The sequence below is a fragment of the Microcaecilia unicolor genome, chromosome 2 (assembly GCF_901765095.1).
Source record: "Microcaecilia unicolor chromosome 2, aMicUni1.1, whole genome shotgun sequence".
In the NCBI taxonomy this organism is placed as follows: domain Eukaryota; kingdom Metazoa; phylum Chordata; class Amphibia; order Gymnophiona; family Siphonopidae; genus Microcaecilia; species Microcaecilia unicolor.
Window position 1 is genome coordinate 624,566,533 of NC_044032.1, and position 24,835 is coordinate 624,591,367.

The 24,835-nt window shown below is 46.4% G+C and overlaps 1 protein-coding gene across 1 annotated transcript in view; it reads left to right on the forward strand.

The window, feature by feature from the left end:
* The first annotated feature begins 18,775 nt into the window (after nt 1–18,775).
* LOC115462700 overlaps nt 18,776–24,835 on the forward strand; it is a 68,405-nt gene continuing 62,345 nt past the window's right edge. The window contains exon 1 of the mRNA XM_030192704.1: nt 18,776–18,996. Within this exon, the coding sequence (XP_030048564.1) occupies nt 18,933–18,996 (64 nt within the window). The 5' untranslated portion in view covers nt 18,776–18,932. The remainder of the gene's footprint in view (nt 18,997–24,835) is intronic.

Below are 24,835 nucleotides of genomic sequence, written 5' to 3' on the forward strand. Positions count from 1 at the left end.
TGTCAGGAGGAATTTTGGTCCACTCCTCTTTGCAGATCATCTCTAAATCATTAAGAGTTCTGGGCTGTCGCTTGGCAACTCGCAGCTTCAGCTCCCTCCATAAGTTTTCAATGGGATTAAGGTCTGGTGACTGGCTAGGCCACTCCATGACCCTAATGTGCTTCTTCCTGAGCCACTCCTTTGTTGCCTTGGCTGTATGTTTTGGGTCATTGTCGTGCTGGAAGACCCAGCCACGACCCATTTTTAAGGCCCTGGCGGAGGGAAGGAGGTTGTCACTCAGAATTGTACGGTACATGGCCCCATCCATTCTCCCATTGATGCGGTGAAGTAGTCCTGTGCCCTTACCAGAGAAACACCCCCAAAACATAACATTTCCACCTCCATGCTTGACAGTGGGGACAGTGTTCTTTGGGTCATAGGCAGCATTTCTCTTCCTCCAAACACGGCAAGTTGAGTTCATGCCAAAGAGCTCAATTTTTGTCTCATCTGACCACAGCACCTTCTCCCAATCACTCTCGGCATCATCCAGGTGTTCACTGGCAAACTTCAGACGGGCCGTCACATGTGCCTTCCGGAGCAGGGGGACCTTGCGGGCACTGCAGGATTGCAATCCGTTATGTCGTAATGTGTTACCAATGGTTTTCGTGGTGACAGTGGTCCCAGCTGCCTTGAGATCATTGACAAGTTCCCCACTTGTAGTTGTAGGCTGATTTCTAACCTTCCTCATGATCAAGGATACCCCACGAGGTGAGATTTTGCGTGGAGCCCCAGATCTTTGTCGATTGACAGTCATTTTGTACTTCTTCCATTTTCTTACTATGGCACCAACAGTTGTCTCCTTCTCGCCCAGCGTCTTACTGATGGTTTTGTAGCCCATTCCAGCCTTGTGCAGGTGTATGATCTTGTCCCTGACATCCTTAGACAGCTCCTTGCTCTTGGCCATTTTGTAGAGGTTAGAGTCTGACTGATTCACTGAGTCTGTGGACAGGTGTCTTTCATACAGGTGACCATTGCCGACAGCTGTCTGTCATGCAGGTAACGAGTTGATTTGGAGCATCTACCTGGTCTGTAGGGGCCAGATCTCTTACTGGTTGGTGGGGGATCAAATACTTATTTCCCTCTGCAGAATGCAAATAAATTCATATACTTTCCACAATGTGATTTTCCGGATTTAATTTGTGATGTGCTATCTCTCACTGTTACCAATAACCTACCCTTCAATTATGGGCTGCTCATGTCTTTGTCAGTGGGCAAACTTACAAAATCAGCAAGGGATCAAATACTTATTTCCACCACTGTATATCTTTTTTGAGATACGGAGACCAGTACTGAACACAATACTCCAGGTGCGGTCGCACCATGGAGCGATACAACGGCATTATAACATCCGCACACCTGGACTCCATACCCTTCCTAATAACACCCAACATTCTATTCGCTTTCCTAGCCGCAGCAGCACACTGAGCAGAAGGTTTCAGCGTATCATCGACGACGACACCCAGATCCCTTTCTTGATCCGTAACTCCTAACGCGGAACCTTGCAAGACGTAGCTATAATTCGGGTTCCTCTTACCCACATGCATCACTTTGCACTTGTCAACATTGAACTTCATCTGCCACTTGCACGTCCAATCTCCCAGTCTCGCAAGGTCCTCCTGTAATCGTTCACATTCCTCCTGCGACTTGACGACCCTGAATAATTTTGTGTCATCGGCGAATTTAATTACCTCACTAGTTATTCCCATCTCTAGGTCATTTATAAATACATTAAAAAGCAACGGACCCAGCACAGACCCCTGCGGGACCCCACTAACTACCCTCCTCCACTGAGAATACTGGCCACGCAATCCTACTCTCTGCTTCCTATCTTTCAACCAGTTCTTAATCCATAATAATACCCTACCTCCGATTCCATGACTCTGCAATTTCTTCAGGAGTCTTTCGTGCGGCACTTTGTCAAACGCCTTCTGAAAATCCAGATATACAATATCAACCGGCTCCCCATTGTCCACATGTTTGCTTACCCCCTCAAAAAAATGCATTAGATTGGTGAGGCAAGACTTCCCTTCACTAAATCCGTGCTGACTTTGTCTCATCAGTCCATGTTTTTGTATATGCTCTGCAATTTTATTCTTAATAATAGCCTCCACCATCTTGCCCGGCACCGACGTCAGACTCACCGGTCTATAATTTCCCGGATCTCCTCTGGAACCCTTCTTAAAAATCGGAGTAACATTGGCTACCCTCCAGTCTTCCGGTACTACACTCGATTTTAGGGACAGATTGCATATTTCTAACAGTAGCTCCGCAAGTTCATACTCTTGTATTAAGCACCCTTGGGTGTGTTTTTTTTTTTTTTTTTTCGATTATTTTTCAATTACAGATATTGTCTGAAAGTCTATTCCTTGGTCATATCATTACTTGTCTGAGTTTATACTTGCCACAAATTTGATAAGGATATATTTTAGAATACTCCTTTGCTTTATAACGCGGTGGTGGATCCTATTTCTATAAAGGACAATTGGCATATGACAGCTTCCACTGTTATGGACAACTTAGCCCCTATGACCATAGAAATGTGTCTGAATTCAATAAGTTTAAGAAATTCTTTGATTTGGAATCAGCAGGCTGGAAACTGGAGGGCCTAGGTTCAAATTCCATGGTGGCTCCTTGTCACTGAAACCGTCATGTTTTTCATGGTTCCATTAACCATTCATGGCTTGCTGCTTGTGGGCAGCGGGGACAAGAGAGAGAGAGTGATTTGGTATATACTGATCTAATCGTTCCAGGATTTAGCAGCTTTTTGTTTTTACTATTTTTAGTTGCTATATCCTGGAATTGAGGATTATGTTTTATTGTTACCTACCTAGAATGATGGATAATGCAGGCTATAATTTTTTTTAAACAAAAATAAGAAAATGTTTTAAAAGATTAGGAATTCTGTGTAATCATTATATTTAAAATAATGCATATATATAATTTAAGAAATAGAGAGAATCCACCAAGCTAAATTACATACAGTGCCTTATCCACATACAGGACAATAACTTCTGGAGCAGCTCTTGAGCATCCCCTTGTCCTCTTAAGCAGAGTCCACCAAGAAATCCACGGTAGCCAAGGGCAAGTTGTGAAAGTCAAGTGCCGTTGTCATCGTCAGTTTGACAATAATGCCAACCTTAGCCATGATTAATTCTTTGTATATGCAGAATTCTTGTTTCCATTGCTGCAATGATTGAGCCATGTTTGTGGAAAAGAAATTCCACTTTATAGGTGGTTTGAGGCTCTCTAAAGCTATCTGCCTTGCAAATCACTACTATGACATGTGTATGTGATACATACACATGTAGGTATGCAAGACTAGTATTTTTGCAATTTTTACGTTCTCCACTAGGTGTCTCTAAAGTCCAGTTGTTGCCAAACTTAATGGAGACTTAAGAACTGAATTGCAAAGCACATATATGCCCCCTTATTCTATAAGGGCCCCTTTTACTAAGCGGTGGTAAGCCCAGCGCAGGCTTACTGCTTGCTAAACAGGAAGTACTGCCGGGCTACTGCAGCAGCCCGGTGGTACTTCCCACCCCTAGAGCGCCGTCATAGCCAGGGCTACAAAAAATATATTTTTGTAGTGCCTGAGTGTACCTGGCAGTAATCGGGCAGTGCCGCATGCTGCCCATTTACTAGGGCCGCTGAGAGGGGGGACAGGGGGGACAAAATTCCCTGGGCCCGGGCCTCCGGGGAGGGGCCCGGTGCAGGCGCCGCAGTCCAGCCCGCCCGCCCTCCATCACTCCCTGGCATTGAATTTAAGCGCCTCACCTTCAAAAGCGCAGCAAGCAGCAGCAGACCACTCCTTCCTTCCATGTCCCGCCCTCGCCTGACGTAACCTGCAAGGGCGGGACACAGAAGGAAGGAGTGGTCTGCTGCTGCTTGCTGCGCTTTCGAAGGTGAGGCCCGGGGGTGGAGAGAGGGCCCGGTGGTGGGTGTAGGGGGGGCCCGGTGACCTCGGGTGGGGGGCTCCCGGGGGCGGCCTTGTCCCAGGCCTCGCCCAGTCTGTCAGCAGCCCTGCCGTTTACCACTGGGTTAGCGTGGGAGCACCACCTCAATGTATGACAGTAAGGGCTCCCCCCTGAAATGGCCGTGGGACAAGTGCTTTACTTGCCACATGGCCATTTCCTGCAGGAAAGAGATTTCCTTTTACCCACTATGGTAAAAGGAGGCCTGGATGCGGATGAAAAACATTTTGTCGCATCTTGATAAAAGGGGTCCTTTTATTAAACCACTGCAAAAAGCATCCTATGGTACTACAGACACATGTTTTTGGTGTGCACCGGGCCAGTTTTTACTCAATCTGGGAAAAAGGGCTTTATTTCGATGGGTTGGGAAAAGGGCCTGCGGTAAAATTGAAACTAGCACGTGCCTATTTATGGCCAGGTCCCTTAAACACCTTCCATTGATCTAGCGGTAAGGGCTCACATGCTTCATGTGTGGTGACCAGTCAATTAATGCCGGAAACGCCATGTGTGGTAGGAAATTAAAAAATAATTTGTCCTGGTGATATGGATGTGCGCAAATTCAAAATTACCAACAGGGGGCGCGCTAGCCTGGCAGTAGTCTCGTTTTGGTGCAAGTTGCATGCACGTAGAGCCTACCGTGCCTTTGTAAAAGGACCCCTAAGTCACCAAAAAAGTGTGCGTGCAAATTTGGGCGCATGTCCAATTTGTATGCACAATTTAATTGAATAATGAGCCAATTAGTGCCAATAATTGGCTTTTTAACAAGCAATTATTGGCACTAATTGAAATCAATTAATATGTGTGCACCTAAATTTAGGAGTGGAGGAGTGGCCTAGTGGTTAAGGTGGTGAACTTTGGTCCTGAGGAACTGAGTTCAATTCCCGGCACAGGCAGCTCCTTGTGACTCTGGGCAAGTCACTTAACCCTCCATTGCCCCATGTAAGCCACATTGAGCCTGCCATGAGTGGGAAAGCATGGGGTACAAATGTAACAAAAAAAAATGTATACACAGAACCCAGTTATTTTATCATTGCACCTAAATTGTACACACATCACAGAAAAAGGGGGCTCAGATATGGGAGAGTCATAGGAGTTTCGGGGTAGAGCGTGGGCATGGATATGAGTTATTCGCAGAATGATAGAATAAAGGGGGTTCCATGAATACATTTAGACGAGGGCATTTGCACCATATTTTCATTGGTGCAAATGGATGCACATAAATTTATGTGCAACCCCTGTACTTAACCGCTATTCTATACACCATACCTAACTTTAGATGTGGTTTATAGAATAGTGCTTAAGTGTTTTTCTCCACACCGATTTTTTAGGTGTGATTTATAGATCTCAGCCTATCCAGCTTATTTTCAAAGGAGATCGCCAGCCATCTTCTGACAAAAATCGGGAGATGGCCGGCGATCTCCTGAACCCAGCCAAATCGGTATAATCGAAAGCCGATTTTGGCCAACGCCAACTGCTTTCTGTCGCAGAGCCGGCCAGACTTCAAGGGGACGTTTCGGTAGGGTAGTGAAGGCGGGACAGGGGCGGGACGGGGGCGTGGTTACGAGATGGCCGGCTTCGCCTGATAATGGAAAAAAGAAAGCCGGCCCTGACAAGCATTTCGCCGGCTTCACTTGGTCCATTTATTTTTAGGACCAAGTCTCAAAAAAGTGCCCCAATTGACCAGATGACCACCGGAGGGAATCGGGGATCACCTCCCCTTACTCCCCCAGTGGTCACCAACCCCCTCCCACCCAAAAAAAAAATAAAACAAAAACAATTTTTTGCCAGCCTCAAATGTCATACCAAGCTCCCTGACAGCATTATGCAGGTCCCTGTAGAGTTGTGGGGAGTGGGTTTTGGGGGGGGGGGGATTTGGGGGGCTCAGCACACACGGTAAAGGAGGTATGCACCTGGGAGCAATTGTTGAAATCCATTGCAGTGCTCCCTAGGGTGCCCGGTTGGTGTCCTGGCATGTCAGGGGGACCAGTGCACTACAAATGCTAGCTCCTCCCATGACCAAATGCCTTGCATTTGGCTGGGTTTGAGATCGCTGGCATTAGTTTCCATTATCGGCCATTTCTAAAGCCGGCCCAAATGCTGACATTTGGCTGGCTCCAACCGTATTATCGAAACAAAAGATAGCCGGCTATCTTTTTCGATAATATGGTTCGGGCGCCGCTTTACGGCACCAGCAATATAGATGGCCGGCGCCATTCGATTATGCCCCTCTATGATGCATATGATATCTCAGTTTAGAATAAAATCATATTCATTTTGTTTGTAATGGATTGTTATTTGTGGGGTCCTTTTATTAAGGTGCACTGAAAAATGATTCTGCGCACGCCCAAAACACACGTCTACACTACCACAGGCCATTTTCAGTGCCTTTTTTTAAAAAATTTGCTGAAAATGGACGTGCGGCAAAATCAAAATTGTTGCACATCCATTTTTTGGCCTGAGACCTTACTGCCAGCCATTGACCTAGTGGTAAAGTCTCACGTGGTAACGGGGCGGTAATGACCTATGTGCGCCAAATGTCACTTGGTGCACATGGCACACGTAACTGACGAGCACCATAAAATTAATAAAATGGACGCGCGCCAAAAACAAAATTACTGCAAGGGCCGCGTGGTAGCCGTGCGGTAACTCCAATGTGGTGCGCACTTACACAGCTTAGTTAAAAGACCCCTGTAAGGTTAGTATAACACATATTATAGTATAGTATAACACCAATGCACGAGAATGTAAGGACTTCCTCCATTTATTCGATCTTACATGGCCGCACAGTCAAACAACCCACACGAAGGGCCATACACTTGACCTCATCTCATACAAACTGTCCATTGACCAGAACCTAACCATAACACAAACCAGATGGACGGAAACACCATGGGCCGACCATTATAAATTAAACCTATCCCTAAAATGGCGGAAAAAAGGTTCTCTCCACACACGAGAACATACAACCCACACCACGAGAGGCCAAATAGACCCGGATACTTTCTGGCAACAGATATACAATAACGATTGGACAACACAAACGGACTCCATTTACTACCTCTCAGATTGGGACAAAAGACGCAGACACATACTAGACGCAATAGCACCCCTACAAACAAGAACTTCACGCAGACTCAACTTGATACCGTGGTTCAACGAAGAATTGAAAAAAACTAAAAACACATTCAAGGAAACTAGAACGCGCATGGAAAAAAATAAAAAACGAACACACACTCAACGCATGGAAACAGATACAAAGGAAATACAAATATGCAATAAGACAGACCAAAAGGTCATATTACAAAACTAAAATTAGGCCGGACTACAATAAGACGAAGAAACTATACCATCTCATGAACAAATTACTAGACACAACGCTGGTCATCACACCCAGCACTGACATCCCATCTGTAGATAGCCTTGCTAAATATTTCAACGACAAAATTATAAATCTACGCAAAATCCTACCTCTGAACAACACTGACATAGAAAACTTCATTAATGGGCTAGACCCAACCCCTGGTGAATACCCGGCGGACATATCATGGTCAAATTCCACTCTCCTCAGCGCCGACACAGTTACCCAGGCGATTAAAAGATATTCCAACAGCCACTGTCAATTGGACATCTGCCCCAGCTACCTAATACAATCTGCCCCCCACCGCTTCATAACAGATCTCACATCCCACTTAAATTTCATGCTTCAGCAGGGTATTTTCCCTAAAGAAAAAGGCAACATCCTGCTCACCCCAATACCAAAAGACACTAAGAAAAAACCAAATGATATCACCAACTACCGCCCAGTAGCGTCTATCCCATTAGTAGTCAAACTCATGGAACAACTGGTGACCAAACAACTCAACGACTACATAACAAATTCACTATACTACATGAGTCACAATCAGGATTCTGACCCCAACACAGCACCGAAACAGTACTATTTACTCTCCTAACTAAATTCAAGCAAGAGATAGCAATAGGCAAAAGCATTCTCCTCCTTCAATTTGACATGTCCAGTGCGTTCGACATGGTTTACCATAACATATTTCTAAGACTCCTTGATTATTTCGGAATTAGTGGTAACACTCTCAACTGGATCAAGGGCTTTCTAACCACCAGAACATACCAAGTGAAATCAAGCACAAACATATCGTCACCCTGGAAACCAGACTGCGGAGTCCGTAAGGATCACCACTATCACCGATCCTTTTCAACCTCATGATGGTCCCACTAGCCAATGCCTTATCCACCCAAGGCCTTAATCCATTTATTTACGTTGATGATGTTACACTATACATCCCCTACAAATATGATTTAGCAGAAATATCCAATAAACATGATGAGCTCATGGGCAAACGCATTCCAACTAAAGCTCAATACAGAAAAAACACATTGTCTCATCATCTCATCCCAATACAACACATACAAACCCACAAACATTAACACCCCAGGATACACCCTCTCTATCTCAGACAGCCTGAAAATTCTTGGAGTAACAATAGACCGAAACCTCTCACTAGAGACCCAAGCTAAAGTCACCATAAAGAAAATGTTTCTCTCAATGTGGAAACTAAACCGTGTGAAACCATTCTTCCTGAGGAAAATATTTTGCAACCTGGTACAATCAATGGTACTAAGCCACGCAGACTACTGTAACGGAATCTATGCGGGATGCAAAGAACCAAATTATAAAGAAACTTTAGACTGCCCAAAACACAGCAGCAAAGCTTATATTTGGAAAAACGAGTTTTGACAGCGCCAAACCACTCTGAGGAAAAACTGCACTGGCTTCCAATTACGGAACCTATCACTTTCAAAATCTACACGACAGTTCATAAAATCATTTACAGCGAGGCACCGGGATACATGACAGACCTCATCGACCTGCCACTCAGAAACACCATAAAATCAGCACGATCATACCTAAACCTCCACTACCCAAGCAGCAAAGGACTCAAATACAAATCCACTTATGCATCCAGCTTTTCCTACCTGAGCGCACAACTGTGGAACGCACTACCAAAAGCAGTAAAAACTACACTTGACCACTTGAACTTCCGGAAAGCACTAAAAACAGATCTGTTCAGAAGGGCATACCCCACCGACCCAACATAAAAAACCTGGACATTTGCGACACAACGTAACCAAAGACCGTAATGGACATATCCTAACTCTTCCTTTCCCTCTCTAAGTTCTCCCCAATTGTCTTTACCATACATGTACCTCATTCTACCATAATATCACCTTGATATTGTTCAGACCTTGTATTTGCTCACACCGGAATCGGTTAACACCGTTTATGGTACTATGCAAGCCACATTGAGCCTGCAAAGAGGCGGGAAAATATGGGATACAAATGCAACAAAATAAATTTTCAGTTCATTTCTTGTTCTGTTGCAAAATGTTGTGAACTTTTTTTTCCCTTCTAACTTGTCAGGTAACATTAATTACAACACTGTGTGATCATTTGCTAGGGAAGTAATTCTTAAATCTTTTGTAAGGACCAGGGGCGTAGCCAGACACCCAATTTTGGGTGGGCCTGGGCCCAAGATGGGTGGGCAGAAGAACCCCGCCTCATCCCACAGATGATGTGGTCTCTCCTCTCACCTGCATGCCATATGGTCTCTCAAATATCCTCCCTCTCCCGCATACCTTGTAAATAGCAGATCTTTGCCTGTATCGAGCAGCGACTGATACATACTGTGCACTTGCCCCACAGCCTTTCCTCTGATGTATTCCCACCTATGCAGAAACAGGAAGTTGCATCAGAGGGAAGGCTATGGGGCCAACATGAGCAATGTGTATTAGTTTCTGCTCGCCCTGGTGAAAATCTGCTATTTAAAAGGTATGCGGGGGAGGGGGGATGTTTGAGAGACCATATGGCATGCAGGCAAGAGAGGGAGAGACCAAATCACTGTGGGATAGGGTGGAGTTCTTCTGCCCACCCATCTTGGGCCCAGGCCCACCCAAAAATGAGTGTCTGGCTACGCCCCTGGTTCTAACAGTTTCATTAAGGCTCCAAGCCACCAAGAGAAGGTCAAAGCAGCACAAACATTGGAATGAAGATCCCCAAGGCACAGGGAGAGAGGCAAAATCCACACCAACATTGGAATGGAGACTCCAATGCACCAGGAGAAGGATAAAGCAGCAGCAGTGCTGGCATAGAGAATCCATGGCACTGGGCAAAATCTATAGCGGCCAGGGGCGTAGCCAGACACCCAATTTTGGGTGGGCCTGGGCCCAAGATGGGTGGGCAGAAGAACCCCGCCTCATCCCACAGATGATGTGGTCTCTCCTCTCACCTGCATGCCATATGGTCTCTCAGATATCCTCCCTCTCCCGCATACCTTTTAAACAGCAGATTTTCACCGGCAACAGGCAGCAACTAATACACACAGCTGATGTTGGCTCCATACCCTTCCCTCTGATGCAACTTCCTGTTTCCGCCTAGGCAAGAATACATCAGAGCGAAGGCTATGGGGCTGGTGCGAGCAGTGTGCATCAGTCACTGCTCACTGCAGGCGAAGATCTGCTATTTACAAGGTATGCAGGAGGGACAGTTGTTGGGAGTTCGGCTGGTGGGGCTTGGGGATCCCTGCCAGCCACATTATAGCTATGCTGGTACTAGGTGGGCATGAGCCCAAAGTGGGTGGGCCAGGGCCCACCCAAGCCTACCCTTGGCTACGCCACTGGTAAGGACTCAATACAACTCAATCAGTGTTTCAATCGGTGTGGGCTATATTATACCATCTATTTCATTCAAAAATTGCCCAGCACGGTGTGATTCGAATTTGTAAATTTGGAGCACTAAGTTCCACCATTCCTGGTAGGTAGCCTGATGTAAAGGCTTCCAATGGGAGAAGATTACCTTCAACGCTAAAGAAACCAGGGTGCTAACAAGAGCCCCTTCACTAGGAGCCAGCAGACTCTTGTAATACTGATCCCTGAGAATCACAAATTGATAAGTGAGTGAGCCATGAAGGTGAAAAATGTCTACCAGCTGCGATCTTCTCGTTTTGCTTCTTATAGGGAAAAATGGCTACCAGTTGTTGCTTATTTTGATAAGGAACAATGATAAATACTAAATTTGATGTGTGTTTTTTGACATGTGCATGCTTTACACTTTGGTTTGTATTCTTCAGCCCCCCCCCCCCTCCCCTTTCCCTCTTCTTTTCCTCGTTCCTCCCTCTGTCTTGTTTTCACTTAATTTGATTCTGGATGTAGATTGCTGCTTCTTACATGTGAGCTACAATATTGCCTTACTTTGTAAAATGTTACTTGTTGTTATGTTGTGAGCTCTTGATGGTATCTGTATCAAAAATCAATAAAAGAAATTAAACTCTAAAAAAAAAAAAAAATTGCCCAGCACCTTCAACTCTTTTAACCAATGAAGTATCTTCCCTGTATCTTTTCAAAGTTCATACATAAGTTCTGTATGAAAAGATATAGGGAAGATACTTCATTGGTTAAAAGAGTTGAAGGTGCTGGGCAGTTTTTGAATGAAAGGGAAGTAATTCTTGACAGTCTTATGTGTCTTCCAAATGAGAACTATCAGATGAGGTTGTGAACTGTGGATGAAAGAACCCAAAGAGAAGGGTGACCAAGTCCTGTCTGTGTTAGTCATGGCCAGGGGTGTGCTGGTAAATTTTTAACAACAGGCTCTTTCTCCGGCCGTAACCAGCTCTGCAGTTGGAAGGGCCAGGGGTGGCCGGGGGGAGCAACACTTGCCTCTCTCTCCTTCCTCCCTTCGTGTGGGCACACTAGGCATACCTTTGCTGGCAGCCAATAAATGGACTGCCACCACTCCCAACGTCTTGCTCTGAGCAGCATGCTGAAACGTCTCACACATGCTGGAGAAGTCCCAGCCTGCTGCTCAGAGCTGAAAACAAGGAGTGAGGAGCAGCAGCAGTCTATTTACTTGGCTGGCAGGACTCAGCATCCCCACCAGCAAAGTAAAAGAGAATTCAGCAGGGGGCCCAAGCCCACATTTTGGGAGCCAGTTGCTAAAGTAGCCATGGAGGGCCCTACTTTAACAACCGGCTCCCAAAATTCTTAAAAACGTAACAACCGGCTCTTGCGAGCCTGTGAGAGCCTGCTCCAGCACACCACTGGTCATGGCCCTAATCGGGTATGTCTAATAGCGGGTACCTCCTTTTAAGCTCTCTGATGCCACACAGTGAGAACATATCTAATATTCAATTGGTGCAAAATTCAGCACTCCGTCATCTTACTGCCACTCATAAATATGATCGTATCGTGCCTTGCTATCGTACTGAGCAGAGGCTTCTGATTTCATCTTGGCTGATCTATAATACACTCCTTTTGATTTTTAAGGTTCGGATAACTGGTATTCTTACTTATCCTGCACAGCATTTAATTCCTTGCGTGCCTAATCGTCTCGTCAGTGCATTTTTTTCTAGCGAAAAAGGTGCCGGTATTCAAATGCCAGGCCACCCTTCAGGGGTGGGGTGACCACTGAGGTACCCACCCCACAATAGCCAGGTCCCCTGCAACCAGTCACAGAATCTATGACAACGCAGAATTGGTGTGTAGAGCCTGAGCTCTTTCATTAAAACTTAGGGACCATGGGTCAAATTTAGCAGACGATGGAAAAGGTGCCGGTGCTCAGTATCCCCAAGTGCTCCCTCAACGAAAACCCTGCTAATCATCCTTTCAGATCATAACAATCTAATTTATTGGTAGGTGTCTGCTTATTCATTCATATGTTTGGAAAGTCATTGTAGGCCATTTTTTTTAGGTATTATAGGACCTCAGCTCTGGAACGAACTTCCATTGCCTCTCCATTTAGAACCGTTGTTGGATAAGTTGAAAATAGGACTGAAAACCCTACCTGTTCACAAAGGCCTTTCCAGACTGATTGTGTTCTGTCTTACCTCAGTGAGAGAGACCTGGTCCAAAGGGGAGGGGGAAAGAGGGGACAGAGGGTGAACTAAGGGGGGCTGATGGAGGGGAAGAGAGAGAGAGAGATGGCCTGGGGAGAGAGGGGGAGAGACGGACCAACAGAGGAAAAGAAAGAGAGAGATGCCAGATTATAGAGAAAGAGAGGGCATGAGGGTGCGTGGGCTGAGGATCAGGAGGTACAGAAGGAGGGGAAGATAGAAGAGAGAAGCTGAACATGGGGAGGGCCAGGGACACAAAAGGATGCTGGCTCTAGAAGGCGCATAGGGACAGGAACACAGAGGGGCGATGCTGGACAGGATGAATAAAACAACACAAGAAAAAAGGATGGTAGGCACATAGAAGAAATGTCCAATGGACAGGAGGCCCTGGAGAGAGTTAAGAAAAGAAACCCAGAAGAGTAAAGAGAGACACTAGGATCAAAGCAACGCTCAGACAACAACGGTAGGGGAAAAAGGATTTTTTTTCTGAATTTATTAATTGCAATATATCAGCTTTGGGAAATAGGCATCCCCCACTCCCTTGGAAGCAATGGTGTTATGGGGGGGGGGGGGCACTGGTCCTCTTAGAAACAAAGCTACCTGCAAACTAGTGGTGGAACCTCACAGTGAGCGAGCAACCAATGCAGCTGTTGTACTGATACCAGTGGCGTAGCCACAGGTGGGCCAGGGCCCACCCACTTAGGGCTCAGGCCCACCCAACAGTAGCACATATTTAGTGGTAGCTGGTGGGGATCCCAAGCTCTGCCAGCTGAAGGCTTCCCCCTGATGGTAACGAAAACACTACTGTCCACGATACCAGTACCTGCACATGGTAGAAAGAAGCATTTTCCCGCCAGCTGAGATTTTATTTTGGGGGTGGGGGAGAACACTTAGTACCTATCTAGTTCTTGCCTAGGCCCACCCAAAATCTGTTTTCTGGCTACGCCCCTGACTGATACTCTCCTTCAATTCTGCTGTCTCTGCAGCCGCTACAAAATGAGGGAGGGCGTGCCACTCCCTCCTCATAGTCAGTCAGGGGCGTAGCCAGACAGCCAGTTTTGGGTGGGCCTGAGCCCAAAGTGGGTGGGCACAAAATTGTCTCTGCTCCACCCTCCCTCCACCACTATACCCACCATTTCTCCCTCCTCTCCACCCCTATGCCTACCATTTCTAACCCTCCCCACCTATCCCCTCTGTATGCAGCATGTGTCCCTCCCCTCCACCTCATACACAGCCAAGACTTCTCCCTTCCTCACCCCTCCACCCCTTTGCTGCATCTCCCTCACCCACCAACCAAGCCACATCTTTCCATCTTCCCTCCCCCCTGTGCAGCTGCTGTGTCCCCCCCCCCCCGTCTTCCCTCCCCCATGCAACCTCTCCCCCCCCCCCCCCCGTGCAGCTGCAGCATCTCACCCTCCTTGCAGGCCCGCCCAGCAGCAAAGTTCCTGACGGCGATTCCAGTCGCAGCGATTCCCACACGCTGCCTGCCGGCTACCGCTCAACAATCTCCTCGCACTACTAAGCACTAACCCGGAAGTCTCTCCTGCAGAGGAGAGACTTCCGGGTTAGCGCTTAGTAGCGCAAGGAGATTGAGCAGCAGCCGGCAGGCAGCGTGTGGGAATCGCTGCGACTGGAATCGCCATCAGGAACTTTGCTGCTGGGCGGGCTTGACCCGAAATTGGGTGGGCCCAGGCCCGCCCGTGGCTACGCCAAATAAGTCAGTGCTTTCATTCTGAAGTGGAAACATAGAGGGGAGACATAACAGTTTTGGGAGGACCATGTGTTCACTCACTCTGTTCCCATGCCACAGGACTATCTTTCGCTGCCGCCATGGAATCTCCTGCTATTACTGCACTGCAATAATATGAACACTCCTCAGCGGACATTTTGTTCATCACAAAGGAGCAAAACAAAACAAAAAAAAACCTAGCTTCAGTTGTCTGGTCTTATTTTGATAAGGCTCTCAACAACAACCAAAAAGGGTATTTCATATGGTGCCCTTGTACTGTGGAAACTTTTTACCAGAGGAATTGCATAACACTCCATCCTATTTCAGTTTTCTTAAACTGTTAAAGGCTTGGTTATTTCAGCAGTGTTTCAATTAATGCTTTTATATATTTGAATTTGAATATTTGTGTCTGGTATCTGTGTTATATTGTACTTTGGTTTTCGCTTTGTAAACCGCTTTCACACTTGGTACAAAGAAGAACAAACAATTAATAATTCCAATCCAATCCAGCCCTGTACTTCTCACCCAGAAGGTCTTGAGGCAAAACATGTCAAACTTACCAGAGCGTAAGCGGCTGACAGAGTCCAGAGGACAGGAAGAGGCATTGAGTGGAGGAGTGGCCTAGTGGTTAGGGTGGTGGACTTTGGTCCTGGGGAACTGAGGAACTGAGTTCGATTCCCACTTCAGGCACAGGCAGCTTCTTGTGACTCTGGGCAAGTCACTTAACCCTCCATTGCCCCATGTAAGCCGCATTGAGCCTGCCATGAGTGGGAAAGCGCGGGGTACAAATGTAACAAAAATAAATAAATATCTTAAACAGTAGAAAGCCAAGTCTAGAAAAGAATTGAAACTGAGAAGTGAGGGAGAGCAAAGAAAGGTCAGCAAAGGGAGGAATGACGTTCCGGTGAAGTCAAGGGGTATCAGAAATAGCAAAGGGTCCAAACAGGGCAAGATATGGAATGTAACCAGGGGAAGACTGAGAGTGGTCTGGGGCCCCCCGCCCGGCTGCTGCCTGACATGCCCCCTACCACAGCCAATGCCCCCACTGTCCCAGTCCTACTTGAAGGACCCTGGTGGTCTTGTGGTCTGTGCAGGGGGGGAGCATGTTCTTTCCTGTGCACTGCGCTGCCGCTATTCCCCCACCTGCCAGCCGAGACTTCCTGGGGTAGTCTCGCGGGTCTCAACAGTCTCGCGAGACTTCCGCAAGGAGTCTTGGCCACCATTACACCAGTGCAGGGCAGAGGGAATAGCAGCAGCACTACGGGCAGTAAAGAACATGTTCCCCTCTGCAGAGACCACTAGATCATCAGTGGCGCACCTTTAAAGATTTTTTTTTAACTTTGGGCCCTTTTACTAAGCTGTAGTAAAGCCCTTCCCATGCACTAAAGTATTTTTAGTGCATGGGAAAGGAAATTGGGACTTGATATACTGCCTTTCTGAGGTTTTTGTGACTACATTCAAAGCAGTTACATATATTCAGGTACGGACTTTTCCCCAAGGACAAAGGAAATATACTACTTACACCTATACCCAAAGACCTAAAGAAAAAATTAAGCGACACAACCAACTATCGACCAGTAGCATCCATCCCCCTGATAGTCAAACGAATGGAAAGTATGGTAACCAAACAACTTACCAACTACTTAAACAAATTCACAATATTACATGAATCACAGTAAGGATTTCGATCCAACCACAGCACTGAAACAGTGATAACCACTCTCATAACCAAATTCAAACAATTAATTGCAACCGGAAACAATGTGCTGCTCCTACAATTCGACATGTCCAGCGCGGTCAACATGGTCAGCCACCAAATACTCTCGAACATCCTCGACTACTTCAGGATCGGAGGAAACGTACTAAAATGGTTTAAAGGCTTCTTAACAGCAAGAACTTATCAAGTGATTTCAAAGTCAAAAACATCAACACCATGGAAACCCGAATGTGGAGTACCACAAGGATCACCGCTCTCACCAACCCTTTTTAACTTAATGATGACACCCTTAGCCAAATCACTATCCAACCAAGGACTTAACCCGTACATATATGCAGATGATGTCACGATATACATCCCGTTCAAACAAGACATAACTGAAATCACAAATGAAATCACACACAGCCTCCAAATAATGAACTCATGGGCAGACGCATTCCAACTAAAGCTAAACGCAGAAAAGACAATTTCTCATCCTATCCTCACAATATAACACAAACAAACACAACACCATAAACACCCCAGATTACACCCTCCCGGTCTCTGACAGTCTGAAAATTCTGGGAGTCACAATTGACCGAAATCTCACACTCGAAGACCATGCAATAAATACAGCAAAGAAAATGTTCCACACAATGTGGAAACTTAAAAGGGTCAAACCTTTCTTCCCAAGGGAAATATTCCGCAGCCTGGTACAATCAATGGTGCTAAGCCATCTAGACTACTGTAATGCCATTTATGTCGGATGCAAAGAACAAATCATTAAGAAGCTCCAAACTGCTCAAAACACAGCAGCCAGACTCATATTTGGGAAAGCGAAATACGAAAGCGCCAAACCCCTAAGAGAAAACCTACACCGGCTCCCATTAAAAGAATGAATTGCGTTCAAAGTTTGCACCCTGGTCCACAAAATTATACACGGGGAAGCCCCGACCTATATGTCAGACCTTATAGACCTACCTAACAGGAACGCAAAAAGATCAGCACGCACATTCTTTAATCTCCACTACCTCAGCTGTAAAGGACTAAAATATAAATCTACATACGCAACCAGCTTCTCCTATATTTGCATGCAACTATGGAACGTACTACCGAAGGCCATAAAAACAACGCAAGACCTAACTATCTTCCAAAGACTACTGAGAACTGACCTGTTCAAAAAGGCATACCACAAACAACCATCCTAATTACTAAATAATAAAACCGATCATGAACTAGACAAAACCGAACTTTTATCACTTGACTGACCTACCTCACTGATATTAACGAACAAGCACTACCACTCTAATCCTATGACGAAAATGATTTCTCTATAATTGATGACCTAACATATGATACAATCCAATCTATTACTCAGGAACCTACAGACAATAACATAACATATTCTTCTTTACCATGTATGTATGCACCTTAATACAATACCATTGTAACTCTGCTAACCGGAAATGGCAATCGCCACTACGGCAAATGTAAGCCACATTGAGCCTGCAAATTGGTGGGAAAATGTGGGATACAAATGCTACAAATAAATTAAAATACTTATTTTTGCACCAGGGGCAATGGAAGGTTAAGTGACTTGCCCAGGGTCACAAGGAGCTGCAGTGGGAATCGAACCCAGTTCCCCAGGATCAAAGTCCACTGCACTAACCACTAGGCTACTCCTCCACCAGCAACACTCCATGTAGAAGCCTGCCCTTGCAGATCAGCAATGCGGCCGCACAGGCTTCTGTTTCTGTGAGTCTGATGTCCTGCACATATGTGTAGGACGTCAAACTCACAGAAACAGAAGCCTGCGCGGTTGCATTGCTGATCTGCAAGGGCAGGCTTCTACATGGAATGTTGCTGGTGGAATAGCAACATTCCATGTAGAATCTCAAACAGTAGCAACAGAATCTCAAACAGTAGCAACATTCCCTGTAGAATCTCAAATAGGGAAAGGGAAATGGGACTTGATATACCGTCTTTCTGAGGCTTTTGAAACTACATTCAAAGCGGTTTACATATATTCCGGTACTTATTTTGTACCAAGGGCAATGGAGGGTTAAGTGACTTGCCCAGAGTCACAAGGAGCTGCAGTGGGAATTGAACTCAGTTTCCCAGGATCAAAGACCACTACACTAACCACTAGGCTACTCCTCCACTTCAGGCCTTGCCACAAACTACCCTGGGATGCATGAACGTGGCCCATGGTAGCGGATTTTAGCATGTGTTAGTGCTTACTGCAGCTTAGTAAAAGAGCTCCAACGGTCTTGAAAAAAAAAAAAAAGAAACCATATTCTCGTCAGTTTTCTACCAGCTTGATCAGTGAGCTAGACTGTTTCTGCGAATGACATCCTGCCACTCTGGCTAAATAAACCGAGCATTGTTTTGTTGTTTAACTTTGCTAGATTTCCTATATACAAGAAGCCTTGGGTGGGGTGAAGAGTAGACTAGCTGATGAAATGGCCAGGAAGTGAGAGCTTTGATGATAAGACTGCAGAAAAGGTGGGGTAGCCCTCAGAAGCTCATTGCACGTTGGAGGAAATAGCGCGTCTTCTGCTTCGTTTCAGGGAACTTTTTCCTCCAGAGTTACAAAAATGCAGCCTGGTCTGAGGAGGATGCACAAAACGGCAGTGTCTTGTGCCTTGTTGCTCTTGTCAGGTGAGTGAAAGCTGGATCGGACTTACATTTTTAATAAGAGCAGCTTTGTTTTCCCGTGGTGTACGTGGCGGACAGTGTCTGGTGTGCTGTGCTCAGAGCAGTCAAGGTTACAGCTAATCTCCATTAAGAAGCCATATATTTATTTATTGCATTTGTATCCCACATTTTCCCACCTATTTGCAGGCTCAATGTGGCTTACATCGTACCGGAGGTGCGTTTGCAGTCTCCGGTGTTTACAAATACAGAGTGATGTTCAGATGAGGTAAAGTTCATGTGAGACAGCCACATAAGGCCGTTGAACAGTGGGAGAGTTGTGTTTTGTGCATTTTGAATTCTAGTGTTATTGTGTTGCAGAGATCAGGCATTTGTTGGGTTGGTAGGTTATGCCTTTTTAATACTGATTTCAGAAAACAAAAATCCACAATATGAATGCCCCCACCGTGCATGGGAAAGCTCATGTAGAGAAATTAGGATGAGCTAAACATTTGAAAAAAATCTTCTTTGTATGGATTACACGCAAGAAAAAGAAATACCACGTGAATTTTAGCTCAGATGATCAACTAAGCAGAATATAAACTGTTAGCAACGAAATGCAGCACGGAATGCTTGAAACGTGTTTACACGCATGAAGGAAGCGCAGAAAGGAGGTTTTAGAACGATGGGTTATGATCTGAGGCGGAAACGAAACCGAGGGTGGAGGGATCTAAGGGAACATTTCTTTACAGAGAGGGTGCTAGATTCAGGGGAGGCGGTGGAGAAAATAAGGGTAACATAATTCCCCCAAAAAAACAGGGATAAATGCAGAGACTGCTTGGATAGGAGCCTGGGATAGGGTAGGCTGTGCTGTAGTGCCTCAAGAATCAGCAAACTGGATGGGTTTGACAGTCCTTTCCTGCCGTCGTTTAGCATGTTGCCAAGATTAATGTTAGCCGTTTTCAACACGTCTGAAACGTGTTTAAGCGACAGGTCTGTCTCTCCGGGGCCCTTTTACTAAGATGCGGTAAAAAGTGGCCTTAGCGCGTGCTTATGTGCGTCATTCTTGTGTGCACTAAGGCCATTTTTTACCGCGTGGGTAAAATGGCCAGTTTTTTCTATTTCCAGCATTAACGGCCATGCACTGTTTTCCACTAGTGTGTGGCCTTTAGCGTGTGAGCATGTAATGACCCCTATTTTATAGGCGGTAAGGGCTCACGCACTAACCATGTGCGGCAATGTAGCTGTGCTAACCAATTAGGGCAGAACATGCCTACTCTTCACCCCCCCCCCCCCCCCCAACAGTAAAAAAATTTTTACCATGTGGGTAGTTCCTGCACATGCAAAAACTGCCACAGGACGCCTGAGCGCGCTCCACGGTAAGCGCTTTTTTTTACTGTGGTAAGCATGTGTTAGTGCTTTCTGCAGCCTAGTAAAAGGGGCCCCCTCTGTGCGGAATCCTGACAATGTTTTTTTTTTTTAAGTGGATGGATCAGGTTCAGACTTCCTGTGAAGGGCCTAGAATTTGCTTTATTGAAATTCAACAGAAGCTGTCAGTGCAAAAATTGTTAAATACTAGACCATGGCTGACTTTCACTCCCTTGTTTGTAGCAGATATACAGTATGCACAGTGGCACAGATACAGTCAGGGCTTTTTTTGAGGGGGTACTGAGTACTGGCGGCACCTTTTCCACTGTGTGCTAAACTCAACCCATGGTTCTCGCATTTTAATGAAAGAGCTCAGGTTCTACATACAAATTCTACCTTGTCGTAGATTCTATGACTGGTTGCAGGGGTCCTGGCTATTGTGGGGTGAGTCCCTCAATGATCACTCTACCCCTGAAGGTTGAGTACCGGCACCTTTTTTGCTAGACAAAACGTACTGGGTACAGTAGATATACCGAGTGAGAGATTTCTATGTTTCGGCAAATGGTAACATAGATGTTTCTACGAATGACACCCTGCCACTGTGTTTAAATAAACTGTGTAGGTTTTGGGGGGTTTCTTTTTGTATTTTTTTATGCTGTTTGGGGTTTTTATTTTTTTTTTATAAACTTTGCTTGATTTATTATGGTACAAGAAGCCCTGGGTGGGGTGAAGAGTAGCTGATAAAAATGGTCAGGAAATGACAGCAATGGTGATATGACTGTAGATAAGACTAGAGCATGAGAAGATCTGTGTTGCTATATGCCAGTGTCTGCATATACTTTTCCTGCCAATTGGCTAAAACTATAGCTGCCAGTTTCTATTGCTGGGGACTGGAAATCCAAAGGAGAACGCATCTGAAAAATATCTGTGTTCCCCTCCCCCCCCCCCCCCCCCCCCCCCCACCTCACCCAGTTATTTTGTGTTGGTGGAATAGTATCATTTTCAGTCATTAAGATATCATGTTACACAGGCCAGCTTTAACACCATCGGTATCAGTGCCGTCCATGTCCAGGGAGTCCCGCCAGATTGCTATGGGATGTAGTAGGCACCCCTTCAAAGTTGTAGGAGTGTCCTCCAGGATAGGGAGAAGGGTCCACCCCCACCCCAGAGTGTTACCGGCCGTGGTGGCAGCACATCTAAACTCAGGTATACATATAAAGTCTCGCCTTGACTACTGCAACCTACTCTTCACCGGCCTCCCACTTAGCCATCTATCCCCCCTTCAGTCCATCCAGAACTCTGCCGCACGTCTTATCTTCCGCCTTAACCGATATACTCATATCACCCCTCTCCTCAAGTCACTTCACTGGCTTCCAATCAGATACCGCATACAGTTCAAGCTTCTCCTACTCACCTACAAATGCGCTCGATCTGCAGCCCCTCCTTACCTCTCCACCCTCATCTCCCCTTATGTCCCTACCCGTAACCTCCGCTCTCAAGACAAATCCCTCCTTTCAGTACCCTTCTCCACCACCGCCAACTCTAGGCTTCGCCCCTTTTGCCTCGCCTCACCCCATGCTTGGAACAAACTCCCCGAGCCCATACGTCAGGCCCCCTCCCTACCCATCTTCAAATCATTGCTCAAAACCCACCTCTTCAATGTCGCCTTCGGCACCTAATCACTACACCTCTTCCCAGGAATCCGTAACTACCCCAACTTGACATTTCGTCCTTTAGATTGTAAGCTCTCCTGAGCAGGGACCATCCTGATTTGTTAATTTGTTAATTTGTACAGCGCTGCGTAACCCTAGTAGCGCTCTAGAAATGTTAAGTAGTAGTAGTAGTAAAGTATCGCATACCATGTAAAATGAGTTTATCTTGTTGGGCAGACTGGATGGACCGTTCAGGTCTTTATCTGCCGTCATTTACTATTTTATGTTATACCAGTCAGAGCCAGTTTAACCATTAAGCAAATTAGGTACTTTGCCCAGAATAGCAATGCCTGAAAGCAAAGTAAAACCTATCCTGAGAGCCACACAAATTCGGGGGCCCTTTTCACTAAAGGTTTGGCATGTGGCAACAGGCTTGCTGCTCGCCATTCCGGAATATTTTCTATTTTTGTAGCACGGGTGCTTATCCAGCGATAATCGTGCTCCCCTGCGAAGTGGCTGCGCGGCAAGTGGTTCACTTACTGCACGCTCCTTTTCTTTCTGAGAAAAAAAAGAGCCTTTTACCCGCTGCGGTAAAAGGAGACCTCAGCGTACGTCAAAAACACACACCGATGCTAGCGCAGGCCCTCTTTTACCGCAGCTTAGGTAAAGGACCCCTAAGACAACCATACTCTTGTGCTTTTAACTGTTTCATATTTATAGGTGTACTCCCTAATTCTATCATCTCGTGCACACATTTCTGCGCTTAGTGTGTACAAATTGTGACGTAGGTTGTAGACTACTGGCAGTTACGTGCATAACTTAATTGGCACTAACAACTACTTGGTGATTATTGGAGTTAATTGACGCTAACAGGCACTAATTTGTGGTTGAACGCATTAGTACACTAGGGGCCCTGTTTACTAAGCTATGCTAAAAAAAAATTAGCGTGCGCTAACGCTAGAGACGCCCATAGGAATAGATGGGTGTCTCTAGCGTTTAGCATGTGCTAATTTTAGTGCGCACTAAAAATGCTAGTGCACCTTAGTAAACAGGCCAGGGCTTTTAGTCAGTATTCTGTGAACTTAGCCCTCAAAATCAATAGCTTATAAGTGGAAGGGGAAATGCGTATCGCGGGTCAGGGGCACGTCAAACATTTATGCACTAACCTCCAACATTCATACAGCAGCGGGCAACGCTTTGACTGCCTGCTGCCAGTGTTCAGCTCGGATATTCAATGCCGGGCTGTTTCCGGTGTCCAGCATTGAATATCCGAGTTTTTCAATGCCAGCCAGCGCATGACCGGTTAAGTCAACATTGAGACTTAACCGGCCATGACATAGCAGGCAAAAATAGCCCTGCTTTTTATGCGGCCTTATTTGGCCACTAAGCCTGGACGGTTAAGGCCCGAAAATCGGGACTTAACCAGTCATGCCCATGCAATGCCCCCACCAGGGGGGTAGCTACATGGGGGCATGGGCCCCCTTAGATTTGGCCCTGCCCTCCCCACTGCCAAACCCTTCGACTTCCCCTCCCGCCACCAACCCTCCCCAACCCCCGCCAGCCGAAGTCCTTTTCTCTGGCGCGGCCGCGTTGCTGATCTGCAAGGGCAGGCTTCTGTTTCTGTGAGTCTGACATCCTGCGTGTATGTGCAGTACGTGAGACTCACAGAAACAGAAGCCTGCGTGGCCGCGTTGCTGATCTGCAAGGGCAGGCTTCTGTGAGTCTGACGCGCCCGTGTTGCTGATCTGCAAGGGCAGGCTTCTGTGAGTCTGACGCGCCCATGTTGCTGATCTGCAAGGGCAGGCTTCTGTTTCTGTGAGTCTGACATCCTGCACGTACGTGCAGGACATTAGACTCACAGAAACAGAAGCCTGTGTGGCTGATCTGCAAGGGCAGGCTTCTGTGAGTCTGACGCGGCCACGTTGCTGATCTGCAAGGGCAGACTTCTGTTTCTGTGACAGAAACAGAAGCCTGCCCTTACAGATCATCAACGCGGCCGGGCCAAAGAAGAGGACTTTGGCTGGCGGGGGTTGGGGACCCCCACCAGTAAAGGTACCCGACAGCGGGGGAGTGTTGGTGGTGGCAGGAAGAGGGGGTCAAAAGGGTTGGCACCGGGGGGGGGGGGGGTCAAAGTTGGTGGTGGCGGCGGGGGAGTTAAAAATGGTGGGGGTGGGCGGCGGCGCCAGGGGGGCTAAAATGTGCCCCCTCACCTCGGGCTCTGGACCCCCTCCCGCCGAAGTCTGGCTAAGCCCCTGGCCCCCACCATCATCGGCTTTATTTTCGACACTGAACAGGCATTTTCAGCAGTGATAACTGGATAAATGCCTCTGAAAATGACCTGTTATCCACTGAGATGTGAGCTAACCGGTTGGCGGCTGGGCTGGTTAACTCATGCTGAATATCAGGCTCCAAGATTCTAGAATCATGTCAGTTACATGTACAACTGCCTAAGTGTTGGTGCGTAACTGTGGATTTACGCTAGTATTCTATAATGGCAATTACATGCATAATTGCCGACATTTATTTATTTGTAACATTTATACCCCGCACTTCCCCACTCATTAGCAGGTTCAATGCGGCTTACATAGTAAATCATGTTAACAAAGTGATATAAAACGGATGCAACTATAATAGTGTAAGTAAAGAGGTAATCATTTATTTGTGGTTATATGGCAGGGGCGTAGCCAGACAACAGATTTTAGGTGGGCCTAGATAAGAAGTGGGTGGGCACCAAGTGTTCTTCCTCCCCCCCCCCAACCACCACCAAAAAAATATCTCAGCTGGCGGGAAAATGCTTCTTTCTACCTTGGCAGTCTGCAGCAGGCATGCGCTGAAAACTGAGAATG